The 23,716-nt window shown below is 40.1% G+C and overlaps 1 protein-coding gene across 8 annotated transcripts in view; it reads right to left on the bottom strand.

The window, feature by feature from the left end:
* DLGAP1 (DLG associated protein 1) overlaps positions 1 to 23,716 on the bottom strand; it is a 971,529-nt gene that overhangs the window by 237,926 nt on the left and 709,887 nt on the right. For all 8 annotated transcript variants that reach the window (XM_010353208.2, XM_010353207.2, XM_010353209.2 and 5 more), the window contains one exon: positions 10,792 to 10,969. In XM_010353208.2, coding sequence (XP_010351510.2) covers positions 10,792 to 10,969 — 178 coding nt within the window. The remainder of the gene's footprint in view (positions 1 to 10,791; positions 10,970 to 23,716) is intronic.

Genomic DNA, 23,716 nt, shown 5'->3' with positions numbered 1-23,716 from the left:
TTTTAGCACAAATATTTTAGAAACGAGTATTTTTACAGTGCCTTTTGGAGTGACTAGTTTGTCAAATAATTTCAGTGTTAAGCTTAATTTAGTGCAAGGTATGGAAACATGCCCTATATTTTCTGGCAAGATCCTCACATTTTTCACAAAAATAGACTAAACTCAGATATGTCAAAATCTTGAAAAGCGCCATCAAGATTTTCAAACTATTTACAAGTTTCAGTCTTCTTTATAAAAAGCCCATATGGGCTGAGTGTGGTGGCTCACACTTATTACTTTGGGAGGCTGTGGCAGGAGGATCACTTCAGCCCGGGAGGTTGAGGATGCAGTAAGCCCTGATTGTACCACTGCATTCCAGACTGGGCAAGAGAGAGAGATCTTGTCTCAACAAACGAACAACAACAACAAAAGCTGATATGATTCATAAATTGTTTATTAATGTATTTTAAAAATTTGCTACAGAAATATTTGGTGTAATTGGAAAAAAATCTTTGAAATGGGGGCCCTCTTTTTTTGAAGAATAAGTTTTTATTGATTTATATTCCTCTTGTATATAACTTACGTTAGGTTTGAGCCCCACTTAAGAAACAATATTCCTGACTAGATGTTCCAGTAACTTCTCACTTTTTAGTTGACTTGCTAGAGATTTGGGAGCATTTCTCAATCTTCTGTTACCTTCCAGGACATCTTATCTGTATTTTCCTAATATCAAATTCATGAGGCACTGAGAATTTAACAAATTAAACTACAATTGGGTTTTGAACACTTACTGAAAACTATTACAATTTTTGGCTGTCTCCTCATTTTGTATTATCTGAAGTTGTGCTCCGGTAATGACTAATTTCTTTAAACTTCAGATAAAAGTGACCAATTACCTTAAGGCATATGAATAGAAAGAGACATGCATTGTTTAATAATAATTCTTTACAGTTTAAAAATGCTATTTTCACATTCTTCGTCTAATTTGTTATGTGAAATGCCTGCACATTTTCCAGGCTAATAACTATGTGTGTCCATATTAGAAAATTGTATCTCTATATATCCTTGTTTTTAAAGAAATACATGGACATACATTTAGAGGTAAAGGAACGTAACTGCAGCTATCAAATGGAGCGCGAGAGAGAAAGACTAAGCAAGTGAGCCAGTATCTCAACAATCCATACATTTCAATCTGGGTCAAGGATATACAGGAGTCTTTGCATTACATGCGTTACTCTTTTTTAAGGCTGCAATTATTTCAAAACCAAAAATAAAGCAAATATATATGTATGTCTATATACATCTGCACATGTATGGGTGTATATATATAGACATAAGTAATATATGTATATATGTATATAATTTATTCATTTTTTCCCCGTTTTAATCAACATGCCAAACTTTACAAAGAGATAGCAAACTATCTCTGTCAAGGTAACAACCATTAAACTCGGATGACTGTCTTTCCAGATAATTCTGCAACCTGTTGGTTTTTTTACTTAACTAGGTTAAACTTATATTCTTTCTTTTTTTTTGGGGGGGGGGATAGGATCTTGCTCTGTCACCCAGGGTGGAGTGCAGTGGCACGAAGAAGACTTACTGTAGCCTCAACTTCCTGCACCCAAGCAATCCTCCTGACTCAGTTTCCTGGATAACTGGGACTACAGGTATGCGCCACTATGCCTGGTTATTTATTTATTTATTTTTTTTGTAGAGACAGGTTTTCGCCATGTTGCCCAGGCTGGTCTCAAACTCCTGGTCTCAAGCCATCAAGCCATCCTCCCAACTCCACCTCCCAAAGTGCTGGGATTACAGGTGTGAACTATGGCTCCTGGCTAAACTTATATTCTTTTTTTTTTTGAGATGGAGTCTCGCTCTGCCGCCCGGGCTGGAGTGCAGTGGCCGGATCTCAGCTCACTGCAAGCTCCGCCTCCCGGGTTCCCGCCATTCTCCTGCCTCAGCCTCCCGAGTAGCTGGGACTACAGGCGCCCGCCACCACGCCTGGCTAATTTTTTGTATTTTTTAGTAGAGACGGGGTTTCACCGGGTTAGCCAGGATGGTCTTGATCTCCTGACCTCGTGATCCACCCGTCTCGGCCTCCCAAACTGCTGGGATTACAGGCTTGAGCCACCGCACCCAGCCTAAACTTATATTCTTAATAGAATTATTCTTTATTCCCTTTTATCCTTTTATTTTCATTATACACAGATACAGAAAACCATACAAAATAAATATATAACTTAATGAATTATAATAAAGCAAACACCTTGGAACCACTACCCAGATCAAGAAACAAAACTTTTCCAGACACCCTAGAAGCCCTCCACATGCCCTGATATTCACAATCTCCACTGTCTCTCTAATAGTACATAACTAATACTCTGAGTTTTATTGCGTTCACTTTCGTGCATTTCTTTCTTTCTTTTCTTTTTTTTTCAGCCAAGTGTGCATCCCTGGGCTCTGGTTTGTCTTACCCATTTAAAAAATCTGATACATTTTAAAATTCACCTTTAACGTACACTTATTTTGATTTATCTATTGAGAATCTAGGTTGTTTGCCCCAAAGAGGTTCCCGTAGTCTGGATTTCGCTGATTTCCTACTCATGGTGGAGTTCATCATGTTCCTCTGTATTTCGTATTGCCTGAAAGTTGGAATCCAGATTCAGAGATTTGATCAGATTCAGGTTCAATCTTTCTGGCAAGGCTAGAGGTCATGTGCTTATTTCATCAGGAGGCACATTACGTCTAGTTTGTCTGTCTTTTATGTTGTTAGGAGTTATCTATGCTCAATGCCTAGATCTGTTAGTCCTTGGGAGTTGTAAAATGCAATATTCTTTTTTTTTTTTTTTTTTTTTGAGGCGGAGTCTTGCTCTGTCGCCCGGACTGGAGTGCAGTGGCGGGATCTCGGCTCACTGCAAGCTCCGCCTCCCGGGTTTACGCCATTCTCCTGCCTCAGCCTCCCGAGGAGCTGGGACTACAGGCGCCGCCACCGCTCCCGGCTAGTTTTTGTATTTTTAGTAGAGACGGGGTTTCACCGTGTTAGCCAGGATGGTCTCGATCTCCTGACCTCGTGATCCGCCCGTCTCGGCCTCCCAAAGTGCTGGGATTACAGGCTTGAGCCACCGCGCCCGGCCGTAAAATGCAATATTCTATAATTACTTTTACAACTACTAGTTGGAATATTCTCTTTCACATTACTTGTTTACTTAATGATTTAGTTCATATAGCCATGGTAGGATAAATGCCTGATTTCCCCTCTTTATTTACTGATTTTCAAGATAAATTTGTTCTCTCTTATATTCCATATGTAATCAGGTTTTTAAAATACCACATTAACTCATCGATATAAAAATATTTGATGGTTTTAACTTAATTGAAATAATTATCCTTAGTGAACTCAAATTTGTGCCATCTTTTGTCAGTGGGAGCCTTTTAGGTTGGTTTGGGGGTCTTTTTGACATGAAAGTAGTAATCTTTGAGAACTTCTTTGATATCTGGTATGACAAAATATTCTAAACTCAACTTAATAGTGTGGGCTCAGTATGTTTCTGAAAAGCCCTTTCTTTTTTTAGTGGGAAGTGGTGTTACAGGAACACAATCTGGCTACTAGGAAGATACGCTGTCATTGCTACTGGGTTAATCACTGTTCCTAGGCCTTTTCAGTGGGAAGAACTAGGATATAAATACTATAGGGTTCTTATGCAACCTCTTCTATATATGTTTATTCTTAGATATTTATTCCATACTAAGAATCTTGGTTCTCAAGGACACAGGAGATGATGGAACTGGAATATTCTGTAACTATCCATTTACTTTATCCCATAATATATGCACAGAAAACATGACTAATACTACCCCTGCCCACATATGATTAAAGAGCTAACAATTTTATTTCACATGTGGTCCCTCTATTCTTTTCTCATTTTTAAATAGTTGTGCTGTATTTACATCGTCAGAGCCAATAAACCTATTATGCTCCCCAACCAGTGAATGCTCATTTAGTCTTAGTTCTACGCATAATTGTGTTTAATGTTTGCTACTACAGGTGGTCCATGACTAATGACGGTTTGACTTACGCTTTTTCTACTTTATGATGATACAAGATTGATATGTATTCAGTAGAAACTGTACTTTGAATTTTGAATTTAGATTTTTTTCTGGGCTGTTGATATGTGGTTTAGTATTATCTCGAGATTCTGGGTAGGTGCTCAGCCATGCAATTACAAGGGTAAACAACTGATACTCCAAAGTGTACTGTGTTGCCAGTCCAGCGTTTTTTGGATATTGCGTCTTTTGTTTTCACATCCCATCATGTTTACAAAATGCCCATTTTTGAGTTATGATATTTTCAACTTACAATGGGTCTATCAGGGATGTAAGTAGAGGAGCATCTGTAGTTTTTTTTTTTTTTTTTGAGGCGGAGTCTCGCTCTGTCGCCCAGGCTGGAGTGCGGTGGCGCGATCTCGGCTCACTGCAAGCTCCGCCTCCCCGGTTCACGCCATTCTCCTGCCTCAGCCTCCGAGTAGCTGGGACTACAGGCGCCTGCCACCTCGCCCGGCTAGTTTTTTGTATTTTTAGTAGAGACGAGGTTTCACCATGTTAGCCAGGATGGTCTCGATCTCCTGACCTCGTGATCCACCCGCCTCGGCCTCCCAAAGTGCTGGGATTACAGGCTTGAGCCACCGCGCCCGGCCGCATCTGTAGTTCTTATGTCTGGTCATTCATATGTCTAGTTTAGAGCTCATTGTCTAGTGCATTTCTCAGAATGTGTTCATAGAATCAATATTCTTTGCATGCATCCATGCTTATAACAGTTTGTACCTTTTATACTTTAAAGTCAGTTTTTCTAGATATAAAAATCTTTGACTCACATATTTTTCCTTGAGTGTATTAAAATGCTACACACATCATTTTCTTCCAGCATAAACCATTGCTGTTAAAGGGTCCAATGATAACTCAGTTTTCATTTTATTAAGTCAGTTGCTCTTTTTGTCTAGAAATCCAAAGTGTTTTTTAAAAAATTCTTTAAAGTCTTGTAATTTTACCAGAATATGCCCTGAGGTTGATTGCTTTGGGTGAATTTCTCAGGTACATGGTGTGTTTACATGGTGTGTTCTTCCACTATGTAGCTTCAAATCAACTTTTTATTTCAGGAAAGTTTAAAAAAATTCATTGTTTTTCTTACTTTTTCTGTTCCATTGATTTTCTTCTGAAGGGACTTCTATTATCTCTGTGTCTAATGTTCTTGGTCTGTTTTTGATATTTGTCAGTTTCTCTTTAATTCTTTGTAACTCTTCATTTATGTTCTCTGTTCTCTCTCTCTCTCTCTCTCTCTCTCTCTCTCTCTCTCTCTCTCTCTCTCTCGATAGGGTCTAGCTCTGTTGCCCAGGCTGGAGTGCAGTGGTGTGATCATAACTCACTGCAGCCTCGACCTCCTGGGCTCAAGCTATCCTCTGGCCTCAGCCTCCTGAGTAGCTGGAACAACAGGCATGAGCTACTGCCCTCAGCCCCATTTATTTTTGATTTAAAATTTTCCTTCCTTTTCAGTTCCTTTTTTTTAGTGTATTTTTACCTTTTTGTAGATTTTACTAACCTACTTTCTAAAACATAGCAGTTTATAATCCAAACAGCAAGTAATACAGAGTTCATTTCTCAACATGGTCACCAGAATAGAATGTTAGCTCAGTTTTTGCTGCTCTGTGTTAAGAATGATATTGTGCTGCTTTGATTTGCATCCTACAAACGTGAATAAGCACCAGTCACTTTATTTACTGGCTTTTGACTTATTTACTGGCTTTTGCGTTTTTTTCTCTGATTATTTTTATTTATAAGCTTTGACCAAGATTCTTTTGGGTTATCTTTTCTTACTAATTTGTAGAAATACTTTAAGCAACTATAACATTTACCCTTTTTGTTAATGTGTGTCAATATTCCTCCCACCAATTGTATTTTAACTTTATCACAGATTTTGCCACACATAAATATTTAATTTTATTTGGAATAGATCTTTTCTTTTACTTTATATTTTCTAGCATTTGTGTTTTATTAAAAGGAATAATTCTGACCACAATATTATCTATATATTCTCCTAACATTTATTTTAATGCATTTTGTTACTTTGTGTTATTGCTTAGATTTTAAATATACTTAGATGTATTTTTTACAAGGGATGAAGAAGAATTTTAGTGTTCCTTCAATTAGTGGACAATTTGCTTGAATTCTCTGAACATCACTTTCCTCAGCTGTAAAATAGGTACAATAATACCTACCTCATAGGAGTATTTTAAGGATAAAAATTAAATAATGTCAAAATGCATATTTTTTTTTTTTTTGAGGCAGAGTCTCACTCTGTCGCCCAGGCTGCAGTGCAGTGGCACGATGCCTCTGCCTCCCGGATTCAAGTGATTCTTCTGCCTAAGCCTCCTGAGTAGCTGGAACTACACCACACCCAGCTAACTTTTTTTTTTTTTTTGTATTTTTAGTAGAGATGGGGTTTCACCATAATGGCCAGGCTGATCTCAAACTCCTGACCTCATGATCCATCTACCTGAGCCTCCCAAAGTACTGAGATTACAGGCATGAGCCACCATGCCTGGCCCAAAATGCATATTATATGTCTAGGCATATGGCACACACTCCATAAATGGTGGATATTATTTTATGTGATAGTGTAGTGGGAAAATAGTATTAGGAAACAAATATGTTAGTCTAACTCTCTGAGACTGAGATTCATAAATTAAAAAATGATCTTTCTTACAGAATAGATGTGAAATTAATTAGATAGTAAGGCTACTAGCATGTATCAGGTAATCACAAAATGGTAACTAATTATTCCATTGTTATTCTTTCTGCTGTTAATACTACTATTACTAGCAATATTATTGCCACACATGCCAGCAGGCATTGAAGTCATTTACCTGTTAAGAGTCAGGACACTTGGGATTTCCTAGCTTCTGTCACTGACTGGCTGGGTACCCACAGATAATCAATTTATGTAGGTTTCCATTTCATTCTCTTTCTCTTTCCACACACACACACACACACACATGCAAACACTGTGCCACATACACACACAAACACACACACACATAAAGAAGGGATGGCCTAAGTCAAAGTCACAGCTAAGCTGCTGGTATTAAAACAGCTGCCTAGTTACATTAATTTTAGAAAAGGATGTAGAAACCCAACATATTGCCAGAGAAAATATGCCTGTGGGCTTCTAGTTTGCCATTCCAGATGAAAATACCTAGGATTTGGACTTGAAATAAATAAAGACATAAATTAACTTGGAAATGACACTGACTACATGACATATTTTTAAAATATCAGACTTTCTATAAATATAATTCTTTCTTCTCAAACCCTCCTTTAAAAGTCTTCATTTTAAATTAGATGTACCTATGGTAAAAATATAGGCAAATAATAAACATAAAAACATACTTAATTTTTTTCTTTATCATCCAAGCACAATCTATTTTTAGGGGTCTTTTACTTCTGTGAGTAATAAATGACAGAAGCAATTTAGTTATTCTAGGTCAACTCCTTGAGTACTCAACTTTCTAGGAGACTTTGATGAATAATGTGTCAGATTTTAAAGGGAAACAAGCTATAATGCACTTAAATTCTATAGTATTATAGCTTCTACTAATTATCTATTTGAGAAAATATCTCTAACATCTTAAAAGCCAACCTCTTTTTGAAAAGTCTAAGGTATATATAGTAGCATTGCTTTGAAGAGGAAACTACTCTCCTTTGAATAATGACAATGTTGCAACTACAACAGGGCGTTTGAAATTATCCTTAAAGATACTGTGTTACTTGAAAATTGAATATGGAACTAGAAAAATGATATATCATTAGGAATCAATTTCGGCTAGCCATTCTTTCTGTATTTTACTTAAGGCCAAATGGCTACATCATGGGATTGCAGTGCTTGACCTGTCAGCATTACTTCTCCCATGTGTCTGTGCAATGATTTGTTGATATCTTACTAAGCTATCACTGGAAAATGATGTTGTCCTAAAGAAGGTCAAATGTGCAGCCAGGGACTAAAAACAGTGAGCTGCAAGGGTAGTGTGTAGATGGGGGAAATTAAATGTTCTCCATAAAGTTATAAAAGCCATGAATGTATATAAATATTTTTCCAACAGAATATTTTAAATCTGCTGATGTATTCTGCATGTATGACCCCTAGGTTTGTAGACTATTTTATAATTCTCAATGACTTTGTGACCTTTAGGCCATGCGGAATAAATATATGCTCCAAGAAGTTTTAAATGTTATATTATTTATTGTGAAAAAAAATAAAAACAAAATAAGTCCAAAATGCACTAAAATGAGGCTCCAGCTATTTCCCTGAGAATTGGGATAATGTATATCATTGGATAAGCATTAACTAGCACAAATAGTTTTGCATGTTCTTGGAGACTTCTGTAAAGCAGGGAAACACACGATGGGTCAGCATTGAAATCCCACATGCCAGCTTTCCCTGGCTCCCTCCCTACTCTGCCCTTGGAGCCTACCCTGCAGCTCCTGACTTCTTTCTTCAGGACTCCATTTAGAGCACGGAGCTTAATTTTGTTGATAGAGACAGAGTGAGAGCAGTGTTCCTATTTCAGGGTCTTATTTTGATAGATGTTTCAGTGATCAGCCTACCATTTCATAATTTTTTCTCAATACCTTATTTCATCTATACCGGCACCATTACATAGCATCACCATCACCACTATCACTGCTACCACCATCACCACCGCTACTGTTACCACCACCACCATCACAACCACCACTGTCACCATCACTATAATCACAATCATCACCATCACAACTACCATTGCCACCAATGTCACCATGACTCTCACCAGAATCACAACCACCATTATGACCACCAGTGTCACCACTGTCACCATCACTATCACCACAATCACAGCCACCACCATCACGACCACCACTGCTACCACTGTCACATTACTATCACCACAATCACCACAACCACCATCACGATGACCACCACCACCACTGTCACCATCACTATCACCACAATCACCATCATGACCACTGCCACCACTACTGTCACCATCACTATCACCACAATCACCACAACCACCATCATGACCACCACCACCACCACTGTCACCATGATTATCACAATCACCATGACCACCACCGCCACCACTGTCACCATCACTATTACCATAATCACCACCATCACCATCATGACCACCACCACCACCATCACCATGATTATCACCACAACCACCACAACCACCATCATGACCACCACCACCACCACTGTCACCATTACTATTACCATAATCACCATCACCATCACGACCATCACAACCACCACTGTCACCACCACCACCACCAACACCATCACCACCACCATCACATCACTGCCACTACCACCATCACCATCACAACCACCACTGCCACCACTGTTACCATCACCACTACCATCATGATCATCACCACCACCACCACCAGCACCACCACCACCACCATCACATCACCACCAGCACCATCACCACCATCACATCACCACCACCACCATCACAACCACCACTGCCATTACTGTTACCCTCACTGTCACCACCATCACCATCATCACTGCCACGACCATCACTACCACCATCACCATTACTATCACTACCACTACCACTGTCATCACCATCATTACCACCATCATCATTACCAACACCATCACCATCATCACCACCATCACTATCACTGTTACCATCACCATCACCACCACCACCACCACCACCACCATCACTATCACAACTGCCACTGCCAACCCTGTTACCATCACCACCACCACCATTATGATCATCACTACCACCACCATCACCGCCACCACCACATCACCACCACCACCACCATCACCATCACCATCACATCACCACCACCACCATCACAATCACTACTGCCAGTACTGTTACCATCACTGTCACCACCATCATCACTGCCACGACCATCACCACCACCATCACCATTACTATCACTATCACTACCACTGCCATTACCATCATTGCCACCACCATCACTACCAACACCATCACCATCATCACCATCACCATCACTATCATCACCATCACTGCCATCATTATCACCAACACACCAACATCACCACTATGGTCACCACCACCATCAGTAACATTAATTCTCCCCTTGATGATCACAGTGTCTTCCAAACTAGCCTCTCTGCTTCTAGCTTCTCATTTTCTCCAATCTTTCCTATGTTTTGTTGGCCAGATTAATTATCCTACATCAAAGTAAGATTCATATCTCTTGCTTGCTTAAAAGCCAAAGTTTTCTTTTTTTTTTTTCTTTTTTTTAATTGAGAAAGAGTCTTGCTAAGTCACCCAGGCTGGAGTGCAGTGACATGATCTCGGTTCACTGCAACCTTCGCCTTCCGGTTTCATGTGATTCTCTTGCCTCAGCCTCCAGAGTAGCTGGGATCACAGGTGTGTGCCAGCATGTCGGGCTTACTTTTGTATTTTTAGTAGATACAGGGTTTCACCATGTTGGCCAGGCTGATCTTGAACTCCTGATCTCAAGTGAATTTCCAAGGACCCTCTTCATTGTGCTTTATCCACCTACAGAGGGCCCCACCTCCTGGCAGACCACTGATACTGGGGGCTTACTGTGGCTGAACACATGGCATGCTCTTCGCACCACCTGACTGGGCCTCCTGTCTGAGGACCCAGTGGTCTCCTGGGTGAGCGACTGCCTCCCTAACTCACGCCCTCTCAGTTCTCGCTAACCTTCCTGCCGCTAATGGCTCCTGACCACCGCTGCCCTGACGGCCCTCACCTGGCTGATGGTGCTCATGGCTCGCATGTAGCTCTCATTCCTGGAGCGGAACTTTGGTGATGTGAGCAAGCCTGCAGGGTCGAGGCTGTCCAGGCTCCGGTTGATGGAGACTTCACTCACTGCCCTCAGGTAGCTATGACTCCGGATCTGGAGTTTGGGTGAGTGCTCATTGGAGATTCTGGAAGGGAACAATGGAAAAGGTACATTAGTCACATTCCAAAATGTAGGAAACAATAAGATATGGCACTACTGTCATTTATGCGGCACCCTAAGTACTGGGACAAATGACGTAGATGCCCTGCTATGATTACTAAACTCCCCCACAGTGTCTCAGAGGGAAGAACTTTTGACAGGAAATCATCAAGATCTTATGACATTAGAGAGCAATTAACATTCTCTTCAACCATGAACTAAGTGCCTCATTCACATTTTCCTAGCCACCCTAGGACGCAGATAATAAGCAGCAATTGTCCTGCCCTGGAATTCTGACTTGTGTAATTTGTAAAGCTTTTCTTTGTACCTATTTCTCTCCTGTGGTCATCTTTTTGTTTTTGGACTGTTTAGTAACAGTAAGTGGGTATACATCTATATCTATATTTTTATCTTTCCTTCCTTCCCTTCCCCTTCCTTTCTTCCTTCCCTCCTCCCTCCCTCCCTCCCTTCCTGCCTCCCTTCCTTCTATCCAATCTTTAACTCTCTCATAGAGTTGAGATTGAACTTCGTGAACAGAACTTACACCTTAGTCATCAAAAAGGCATACCTCTCAATCTTTATATGTAAACACAAGTCACTACACACTTTGTACTCTTTGGATTTATTCTAGGATGCATTGTAAAATTATAAAAGTAGAAAATGCTAATTGCAAATAGCCAAGCCATACAGATGTGCACAAAGTGGAAGGTGGGTCCCCCTGTCTCTCCTTGTTCCTATATGTAGAATTACATACCCTTAAAAGAACTACTCATAGCAGTTTGGGGTATATTCTTCCTCACGCTTTCTATTCATATATATTCAATTTAATGTTCGTTATTTTATTTTATTTTTTGAGACAGAGTCTCACTCTGTCGTATAGGCTGGAGTGCAGTGGTGGTGTGATCTTGGCTCACTGCAGCCTCTGCCTCCTGGGTTCAAGCAATTCTCGTGCCTCAGCCCCTGAATAGCTGAAACAACAGGCACACGCCACCATGCCCAGCTAATTTTTGTACTTTTTGTAGAGATGGGGTTTTTCTGTATTGGCCAGGTTGGTCTTGAACTCCTGGCCTCAAGTAACGTGCCTGCCTCGGCCTCCCAAAGTGTTGGGATTAAAGGTATGCGCCAATGTTAGTTATTTTTAAAGTTTGTTTTCACATAGGATTAGTGTGATTTTTCTTTCTTTATTAGATTTCTTTAATTTTGGCTATAACATTGTTCCTAATTAAATAAATTAAAGTTGATAGGGAAAAAGATATATGCCTCCATAGCTGCTATTATTTATCATCCTAGCTGGTGAAATTAGAAAAATTTTAAAAATAAGTAATATAAATATTTTAAAGAGATAAGTTTTGAGTATTTATAGATTATGCGATCAATTATCTGTAAATTAAGAGAAAATCAACTGAAAAACCATAAGAGCTTTTAAGGGAAATCCTCAAGGTAGCTAGATATAAGGTAACAATACATAAATTAACAGCTTTTCCATGTAACATCAAATAAAATTTTAACGAAAAAATTCCCTTTAAAATTGCAAAACATAAAATACACAGAAATTACAAAAAAGAAACGCATCAGAATTTTATGAAGAAAATGTTAAATTTATAGAAGGCAATAAATAAGTGCTAAATTAATGTGAAAAACCTCCACAACAACTTTCCTGTAAAAAAACTTAAATTTTCCCTAAATTTATCTATAAATTTAAGGTAATCGCAACAAAAATCTCCATATAAATTTTACCTGTTTTCTATTTTTGAGATGGAGTCTCACTCTGTCGCCCAGGCTGGAGCGCAGTGGTGTGATCTCAGCTCACTGCAATCTCCACCTCCTGGGTTCAAGCAATTCTCCTGCCTTAGCCTCCCGAGTAGCTGGGATGACACGTGCACGCCACCACGGCTGGCTAATTTTTGTATTTTATTAAAGATGGGTTTCATCATGTTGGCCCGTCTGGTCTCAAACTCCTGACCTCAAGTGATCTGCCCACCTTGGCCTCCCAAAGTGTTGGGATTACAGGCATAAGCCACCGCCCCATAAATCTCCATAGAAATTTTACTCAAATGTAACAAACTCATTTTAAAGTTTATATGAGGTTCAGAGCAGCATTATTCATAGCAAACAAAAGGTGGAAGCAACCCAAATGTCTATCTAATGCTGAATAGATGAAAGGTGGCAAAAGAACTATTTGGCTAAAAAAAGGAATGAAGTATTGATACATGCTACAATATAGATCTTTGAGAGCATCATGCTTAGTGAAAGAAGCCACATATTACAAAAGATCACATATTACATGATTCCACTTACATGAAATGTCCAGAATAGGCAAATTGCTAAAGACAGAAGGTAGATGAGTGGTTGACTAGAGCTGGGTGGGGAAAGCACAGGAAGATGGTGGCATTAGGAAGTGATATCTAAAGAATATGGAGTTTCTCTTTGCAGTGATAAAAAGGTTCTAAAATTAGTCATAGTGCTGATTGCACAACTCTGTGAATATACCAAAATCATTAAATTGTACACTTGAAAAGGGTGAATTATATGGTATGTGTATTATATTTCAACAAAGCTGTTGTAAAAAATTACGTGAGTCCTCAAAATAATCAGATTTTCTTACAAAGGGAGTTTAGAGGGTAGACTAAACTGGGCAACACTAGAGAAAGAAAGTCAGTCAAGGTGGTTGCAATTTTGCTATAATCTAAACAAGGGAAAAGGGCTCAGTTAAGTATCACTGGTAGTAGAAAGGAAGAGACAGATTTGAGAATCCACATGAAAATTAAATGCGGATGATGAGTAAGGAGGTCTAAAGGTTCTAAGAAGAGCCAGAAAATAAAAATAAATAAAAAAGAAGGGGAGGAATGCCCTTTATCAGATCTAAGCTATATTTTATATTTTATTTTTATTTATTTTTTGAGATGTAGTCTCACTTTATTGTCCAAGCTGGAGTGTACTGGTGTGATCTCGGCTCACTGCAGTCTCTGCCTCCTGGGTTCAAGTGATTCTCCTGCCTCAGCCTCCAGAGCAGCTGGGATTACAGGCACATGCCACCAAGCCCAGCTAATTTTTGTATTTTTGTAGAGAAGGGGTTTCACCATGTTGGCCAGGCTGGTCTTGAACTCCTGACCTCAAGTGATCTACCCACCTCGGCCTCCCGAAGTGCTGGGATTACAGGCGTTTGCCACCACACCTGGCCTCAGCTATACTTTATAGCTGCAATGATGAAAAAGGGTCGTGTTTGTAAAGGAAATCGGTAGAATAAAATAAGGACTCCAGAAACAGGACTAAGTATGTATTTGAACATAATATATTGCAAACGTGGCAGTTGGAATAGGCAAGGAAAAGATCAAGTATTTAATAATGGAGTTAGACCCTTTTTGCATCCACTTGGGGAAAAATGAATTCCTACTAAGCATATAGATTAAAAATAATATTTTAAAAACATAAAGTTCTCCAATATAATATGGATTATATTTTATAATCTCAATTTGTATACTTAAACAATTTAAAGAGAAATTTATCAATGTTTTATGAATTAAAAAAACCTATAAAGCCTTATGGAAGGCAATAAGGAAGGCCTAAAGAAATGCAAAGCAATATGGTAGAGAAAGACTTTAGAAGCATCATAGTAAACTTAGACGCCATAAAGAGAAAGGTTAATGAATGGAAGTACACAAAAATTTAAAACTTTTGTTCAGCCAAAGATCCGGTCAACAATGTTAAGAAAAATAGTCATTGAGTATGAGAACATATTTGCAACACTAAGCAGCAAAAAGGGTTCACATGCATAATATTTAAATTAGTAAGATGAATAAAAAATATGCAATCAACACAATGAAAAATGGTCAAAGCCTATAAAGAGGGAATCATAAGAAAATAAATATACAAATTCACAGGAAAGTAACTTTATATATCACCAAGTATATGACAAAATGCTCGATCTCACTAGTAATTAGAGAAATGTGGATTTTAAAAAACGTACATTTACACATTACATTCATGTACATCCATCTCGATGCCCTCAAATTGTAAAGATATTCCCTATATTCTAAGTATCCTCTTAGTAGCAATGTATACGATTGCATCTATTCTCAAAGCTTGTATGGAGTTACTTATCTATAACAGCCCAAAACTATTCTTAATAATACTAAACCCTGAGAATGTGATAAGCAACCACTTTTTGCAGCTGCACTTAGGGAGAAATCAAATTAAGACAGATCTAGAATATGACATCAACAGTAAATCTCTTATTGCATTTTACTGTTACAAAAGATAAACTAGGCCAGGTGCGGTGTGGCTCACACCTGTAATCCTAGCACTTTGGGAGGCCTAGGTGGAAGGATCACTTGAGCCCAGACCAGCCTGGGCAACACAGTGAGGCCCTGTCTCTATATTTTAATATAAAAAAAGTAAAAGAAAAAAATTGTTCTAGAAATGTGCCCTTTGGATCCTTCAAGTAGTGGTCAAACATGAAAATAGCTTTGCCAGGTCAAGGTAGTATTTTCCATGTGTTATGTGCTATTATGGTGATTCTGACTGCATCGCTTTGTAATACCAATGCCAAAAATTTCAACCAACAAACTGAAAAATTCATTTTCCTTTTAAGATCTTTTTTTTTTTTTTTTTTTTTTTTTTTTAAGAAAAAGAGAGCCATAGCTGGAAGCATTTATAACCTAAAGTTCACTTCTCCTTAGAACTTGCGTGTTAGATGACAAATGTGTTTCTTTGGCTGTTTTGCAACCTGACCCAGAGCAATGATATTGCCAACATAAATGATGATGCTATTCCAAATGTTATCAGGGCAGTGACAGGAGTGGCTGTTTCATAAATGGTGTATATTCAAAGAAGAAGTGAAAGTCCGGCGTTTTGAAAAATGAGTGTCTGCTGGCGAGGCATCATTGCAACAATCATTCACTCTGGCCACTTGTTATGAAATAAGGCATAATTCCCAAATTTCAAAGTGAAACATCATTCAGAAGGAATTGAATAGTTCTTCTTTGGTGAGTCATTCTTCATAAAACAATGCATATATTAATAACACACAAAATATAAGGAAAGGAACTATTTTATCTTGTCCACTTACAGAACAGAGCCTTCTGCTATCAATATAAAGGTTACTGTATGCCCATGTGCTCTGGATGCAGAAACACTCATTAAAGAAACACGAAAATAGTACATTGATGACTTTATCTTCACCTCAAAAGAAAGTTGATCTGCTCAGAAGAAAGAGAGTGTGCATATTCAGAAACATTAACTCTCTCATGTTAGATGAATTATTTTCAACATTGGTCTAATGAAATGACACTCTTCTTTTCCCACTCTTCTGCCTAAATTACTTATGCTAAGTTAACTTTTCCTACCTTATCAGAACTAAAGTGAGATCTTGATTTTGTTGGGTTGGTAGGTCCCATTCATTATCATGTCTTTAAAGTACAAGCAATGATGGGAAGTTCTTAGGTGACAGTGAGCCAACCACACAAACAAGCTTGACCCTTTGTATTTGGAAGGCTGCCACTGCAAAGAAGAGCATGTGCTGTAATCGTCAGACCACAAAGCTTTAAACCAATGTCTCAAAAGACAAAATGACTAACTTTGTAACATATTACTGAAAATAACTTCAGATGGTTGGGATGTTTTTTTCCCTCAAAGAAGGATATGCTTCCAGGTTACTGAGTCCAATGGGAGAACCTTTGGAGGTGATGGACCATCTTATGGAGCCATCTGCACCCTAAGTTTTGTTCATTTTCTTTCTTTCTTTTTTTTTTTTGAGACGGAGTCTCGCTCTGTCACCCAGGCTGGAGTGCAGTGGCCGGATCTCGGCTCACTGCAAGCTCTGCCTCCCGGGTTTACGCCATTCTCCTGCCTCAGCCTCCCGAGTAGCTGGGACTACAGGTGCCCGCCAACTCGCCTGGCTAGTTTTTTGTATTTTTTAGTAGAGACGGGGTTTTGCCATGTTAGCCAGGATGGTCTCGATCTCCTGACCTCGCGATCCACCCGTCTCGGCCTCCCAAAGTGCTGGGATTACAGGCTTGAGCCACCACGCCCGGCAGTTTTGTTCATGTTCACGTCGTCTTCTCTCTGACTTACAAAAGTATTGGAATATAAGGCTCTTCCATGGGACCCAGAGGAAACATTTTATGGCCTCAGGAGGTTAATCTAATTTTACTGTATTTCAAAAATGAAAGTATTTGGCCTTGGTCATGACACTTTTATCAAATCATACTCACAAACATTAATGGCTTGAACCGAGAGGCTTTGATCCCTTGGGCTTTGGTGTGGAGAATGGTACTTAGTAGGTGACAGTTCTCTGTTTAACTAGTTTAAGGGAATCAAACACAGGGCATTTTACTAGTCAATCTGCTTTGGTAAAACGAAGCCTTTCTTTTCAGTAACCTTACCTATAATGGCTTTATAATCCGTATAGAAGTGTAACTTTCATTAAAGTTGTTTACTTTTGTAGTTGCCTCTTGAGTTATTTCTACTTTATAATAATACCTGACATTTGTTACCATTTATCCAATGCCTGGCTACCATTAATAGTACCTTATAGATAAAGAAACCATGACTTTGAGAGATCACATCGTGTTGAAGGTAATTCCAATGGAAGTTTGGCCTGTTAACTTCCACATTCCTATTCTGTCTTCTCCTCCTCCTCCTCCTCCCCTCCTTCTTTTTTTTTTTTTTTTTTTTTTGACAGATTCTCACTCTGTTGCCCAGGCTGGAGTGCAGTGGTGCAATCTCAGCTCACTGCAACCTCTGCTTCCTGGGTTAAAGTGATTCTCCTGCCTCAGCCTCCCAAGTAGCTGGGATTACAGGCGGGTGCCACCACACCCAGCTAATTTTTTTTGTATTTTTAGTAGAGGGGGGGGGTTTCACCATTTTGGTCAGGCTGGTCTTGAACTCATGACCTCAAGTGATCTGCCTGCCTGGGCCTTCCAAAGTGCTGGGATTATAGGGGTGAGGCACTGCGCCTGGTCAACATCTTCTATTTCTTGGGGAATCCAGCCTGGATTCTCATTTGGGTTCCCCTTCCTCTAACTTGCCCTTACATGCTTTTATTCCCTAATACTTTATAATTATTTCTATTCTGTTTTTATTGTACATTCTGTTTATGGACAATCTCATCTCCTCAAAGGCTTCTATTACCAACTTTATGCTAGCCACTCCCAAATCTATCTGTAGTCTAGAGATCTCCTAAACTTCAAAACTGAAGTTTTAAGTAACTACTGTACATTTCTATCCAGATGTTCCACAAGTACCAAAAAATTGTCATGAACCCCAAATGAACACATACCTTTCTCCTCAAATTTTCTTATTTTTTTAATCCACACTGAGATGAATACCCAACCAACCTAGAAATCCAGAAATTTATCCTGTCTGTTTTTGTTAACTGTCTATATCCAGTCGATCATCATATTTTGTTTCTACTTCCTATATACATTTAAATTTGGTTTCTTTTCTCTCTTTCCTTATTTCCAACTTTTTGGATTACATGTACAGGTTTACTACATGAGTATATTGTGTGTGATACTAAGGTTTTGGGGTATGATTGATCTTATCACCCAGGTAGTAAGCAAAGTACCCAACAGTTAGTCTTTTGACCCTTGTCCCTCTCCCTCCATCCCCTCTCTAGTAGTCCCCAGAGTCTGTTGTTGCCATCTTTATGTCTGTGTGTCCCCACTGTTTAGCTCCCATTTATAAGTGAGAACATGTGACATTGGGTTTTTGGTTCCTGCATTAATTTGCTTCAGATACTGGCTTCCAGCTGCACCCATGTTGCTGTGAAGGACATGATCTCATTGCTTGTTATGGCTATGTAGTATTCCAGGGTGTGTATGCACCATATTTCTATATCCAATCCACTGCTGATGGGCATCTAGGTTGATTCCATGTCTTTGCTATTGTGAACAGTGCTGTAATAAACATACACATGCATGTGTCCTTTTGGTAGAAGGATTTATTTTCCTTTGGATATCTACCTGGTAGTGGGATTGCTGGGTCGAATGGTAGTTCCATATTCAGTTCTTGCCTCTCTCTCTTTCAGTACTTCTTGCTCCACTGCTTTCTCAGTTCAGGCTTCACCTTGATTCTCCTAACCATGCTCCTATCACAAGTCCTGTACCCTTGAATGCATCTCTCTTGTCCTGCTAGTTACTTCAACACTCTTTTCTGTAGGCTCCTTGGGTGAATCCTGTTAACCACAGGAGAAACTCTAAACTCTACCTGCTTTCCAGTCTCCTCGTTGGCTGTTTCCCCACATGATCATGCACGCCCTTGCAAGCTTCATCTTTGCACACGCTGTTTCTAAGGCTTGGAATGCTCTCCTTTCTCCACTTTCCACCCATCAAACTCTTCAACTCATTTCAGCAGGTCACTGGGTGTTAGAACCTCTATTTAGGTCATTTCCCTTCAGAAGGCCTCCTTTGTTCTTCCCAGACTAAAGTCCTCCATCTGTACCCCTCTAGTGGCTTTTATATTTCTCTGTTACACACTTTTCCATTGCTGTAATTATTAATATTTGGTTACATGTTTGTGTACTCTTCAGATTTTTGAGCTCTTAGAAGCAGAATCAATATTTCATTCATTTTTGTTACACAGTGGTACACTGGCACTTAAATGTTCTACTTTAATTACCACTAATAACCCCTAACACTTGAGTGCTTTCTTTATGCCAGGAACTATCTTTAAATCATCTCATGAAATGGATGAGTAAATAAATAAATGAAGAGGGTAACTCAGTTGATCATTATTCTAGACCTAAAATAGTTCGCTGTAAAAATTTTTTCTTTTCCTTTCTTTTTTATTTTTGAGTCAGGGTCTTACTCTGCTGCCCAGGCTGGAGTGCAATGGTGCAATCACAGCTCACTGAGGCCTCGAACTCTTGGGCTCAAGCAATCCTCCCACTTCAGTCTCCTGAGTAGCTGGGACCACAGGTGTGTGTCATTATTGTTATGTTGCCCTGGCTGGTCTCGAACTCCTGGTCCCAAGTGATCCTCCTGTGCCCCGACAAATTTTCCTTTTTTAACTTATAAAGACCTCGTAAAGCTTTTTTTTTTTTGAGATGGCGTCTCATTCTGTTGCCCAGGCTGGAGTGCAGTGGCACAATCTTGGCTCACTGCAACCTCTGCCTCCTAGGTTCAAGTGATTCTTCTGCTTCAGCCTCCTGAGTAGCTGGGACTACAGGCGTGTGCCACCATGCCTGGATAATTTTTGTATTTTTAGTAGAGATGTGGTTTCACTATATTGGCTAGGCTGGTCTCCTGACCTTGTGATCTGTCTGCCTCGGACTCCCAAAGTGCTGGGATTACAGGTGTGAGCCACTGTGCCCGGCCTTCTTTTTTTTTTTTTTTTTTTTTTTTTTAAATGAGACAGAGTCTTACTTTGTCACCCAGGTCAGAGTGCAGTGGCGCGATCTCGACTCACTGCAACCTCTGCTGCCCAGGTTCAAGTGATTCTCCTACCTCAACCTCCTAAGTAGCTGGGATTACAAGCATGTGCCACCACACCCAGCTAATTTTTGTATTTTTAGTGGAGACAGGGTTTCATCATGTTGGCCAGGCTGGTCTCAAACTCCTGACTTCAAGTGATCCGCCTGCCTCAGCCTCCCAAAGGGTTCAGATTACAGGTGTGAGCCACCACGGCCGACTCATAAAGTTTTATTGTGATATAATTTATATACAGTACCATAAAAGTCACTATTTTCAGTGATTTTTAGTATATTCATAGAATTATGCAACCATAATTACTACCGAATTCTAGAACATTTTCATTATCCCCCCTCCAATCTTATGCCCATTATAGTCACTCTCCATTCTTCCCTAGCCCAAATCCCTCATCTACCCCTTGTCTCTATGCCTTTGCCTGTTCCGGACACTTCACGTACATGGAATCATACAATTTGTGGCCTTTGGTATCTGTCTTCTTTAACTTAGCATGATATTTTCTTTCCTCCCTCCCTGACGCCTTCCCTCCTTCCCTGCCTTCCTTCCTTCCCTCCCTCTCTCTCTTTCTTCTCTCTGTTTCTTCTCTTTTTTTATTCTCTCTCTCTCTTTCCTCTCTCTCTCTCTCTTCCCCTCTCCCCCTCTGTCTCTCTTTGTCTCTTTCTTTCTTTTTTGAGATGGGTTCTCACTCTGCTGCCTAGGAGTGCAGTGGCATGACCACAGCTCACTGCAGCTTCCAACTCCTGGGCTTAAACAATCCTCCTACCTCAGCTCCCATGTAGTTGGGACTACATGTAGGTGCAAGCCACTGCACCCATCCCTAGCATGATGTTTTCAAGGTTCATTCATGTTGTAGCATGTGTCAGTACTTCATTCCTTTGTATAGCTGAATAGTATTGCACTGTATGAATATATACTACAATCTGTCCATTCATCAGTTGATGGGCAGTTGACTTGTTTTTATTTTTTGGCTATTATGAATAATGCTGTAATAAACAATCATGTAAAAGTTTTTGTGTCAGCACATAAAAATTTTATAGGAAAACATTTGAGATAAATGAACAAGAAATTTTACATCGGGGGGTGGGGGGTGGGACTTCTGGAATGACAGAGAGGAATTAGGTTAACATATTGGCAAAACTATTAAAATCAACCATTCCTGAACTAAGTAACCAAAGGCAGAGAACAAACAAACTCATTTATCCAAGAAAAACTACTGATTTTAGATAAAAACAATGGGGTCTTTGGAGATTTAACTTGGGGGATATGCACATTCCCCTGCCCCCCGGCTCTGGCATACTAGCTGTGAACAGATGGCAGCCTTGTAGCCAACAGAGGGGACACACCCGTTTGGAGCACTGTTGAAACCACCATTTCCAGTGAACAGTTATTATTTTTATCGGTCTCACAGCTCCCCTCGAAAGCGCGGATCCCAGGGCATTGGAACCATTTGATCTGATTGGAAGCTCTGTTCTGTGGAAAAGCCCTATCCCCAGGTTGTTATTGAAAACAATAGCCTGAGGCCGGGTGCGGTGGCTCAAGCCTGTAATCCCAGCACTTTGGGAGGCCGAGACGGGCGGATCACGAGGTCAGGAGATCCAGACCATCCTGGTTAACACGGTGAAACCCCGTCTCTACTAAAAAATACAAAAAAGTAGCCGGGCGAGGTGGCGGGTGCCTGTAGTCCCAGCTACTCAGGAGGCTGAGGCGGGAGAATGGCATAAACCCGGGAGGCGGAGCTTGCAGTGAGCTGAGATCGCACCACTGCACTCCAGCCTGGGCAACAGAGCGAGACTCCGTCTCAAAAAAAAAAAAAAAGAAAAGAAAAGAAAAGAAAACAATAGCCTGAAATGGTTAACATTGTAGCTATTTAAGGCTGCAGTTTCCCTTGGGGCACACAAGAACTTGACCCAAAATTTCAAAGAAAGACCTAGGGAGCTTGAAAAGTTCTGATATATTGCTGATAATCTAGAAGACTTTGTGCATGTTACAGGGATGTGTGCATGCCAAGGAAAGACCTGGGAAAGGAAAGGGGCTCCATCGCTGACCTGTGGCTGACCTTGAGCTCCTGTGGGAGCAGGAAGTGAATGCTAAGGCTGATTCGTAAGCTGCCTGAAATTTGCAAGTACGCCTTCACATACAGTTTCCCTTAGCAAAGGTGGAAGACTTGTTGGCTTAAGGTATTTGAAGACATGTTCTCACCAATCAGTGGCTGATCACTAAACTACGCTGATTTCACAGTGAACCCAAGGAAGCCAGGCTTAGAAATACAGTTGTCCTTAGGGTTCTGTGAGGGATTGGTTCCAGGACTCCCTGCAAATACCATAACCTGCAGATGCTCAAGTCCCTTATATAAATGGCATAGTATTTGCAAATAACCTATGCACATCCTCCCATCTATTTTATTTATTTATTTTTGAGACAGGGTCTCACGCCCATCATCTAGGCTAGAGTGAAGTGGTATGATCACGGCTCACTGCAGCCTTAACTTCTCAGGCTCAGGCGATTCTCTCGTCTCAGCCTCCTGAGTAGCTGGGACTACAAGCACCTGCCAGCATACCCTGCTAATTTTTTGTATTTTTAGTAGAGATGAGGTTTCACCATGTTGCCCAGGATGGTCTTGAACTCTTGGCTCAAGCAATCTGCCTGCCTCTGCCTCCCAAAGTGCTGAAATTACAGGCATGAGCCACCGTACTCAGCCTCCCATATACTTTAAATCATCTCTACATTACTTATGATACTGAATACAGACCTTTGAACAACACAGGTTTGAACTGTATGGGTCCACTTGGGCACTGTTTTTTTTTTTTCAATAAATGTATTGGAATTTTTTCTTGAAGATTTGCAACAATTTGAAAAAAGCTGCCAACAAACCATCGCCTAAAAATACTTTAAAAGTTAAAAAAGAATTAGGTATATCACAAATGCACAAAGTATATGTAGATGCTAGTTTATTTTATAACTTATGACCATAAAATATGTACAAATATATTATAAAAGGTGGGGGGGATGGCTCGCATCTGTAATCCTAGCACTCTGGGAGGCTGAGGCAGGTGGATTGCCTGAGTTCAGGAGTTCAAGACCAGCCTGGGCAACATGGTGAAACCTGGCTCTACTAAAATACTAATAATAAAAAAATTAGCCTGGCGTGGCAGTATGTGCCTGTAGTCCCAGCTACTCAGGAGGCTGAGGCAGGAGAATTGCTTGAACCCCAGGGGCGGAGGTTGCAGTGAGCCAAGATCATGCCACTACATTCCAGCCTGGTGACAGAGTAAGACTCTGTACCCGCCCCCCCCCCAAAAAAAAAT

The sequence above is a fragment of the Rhinopithecus roxellana genome, chromosome 21, assembly GCF_007565055.1.
Source record: "Rhinopithecus roxellana isolate Shanxi Qingling chromosome 21, ASM756505v1, whole genome shotgun sequence".
Taxonomy (NCBI): domain Eukaryota; kingdom Metazoa; phylum Chordata; class Mammalia; order Primates; family Cercopithecidae; genus Rhinopithecus; species Rhinopithecus roxellana.
This window is presented reverse-complemented; position numbering and strand designations above follow the sequence as displayed.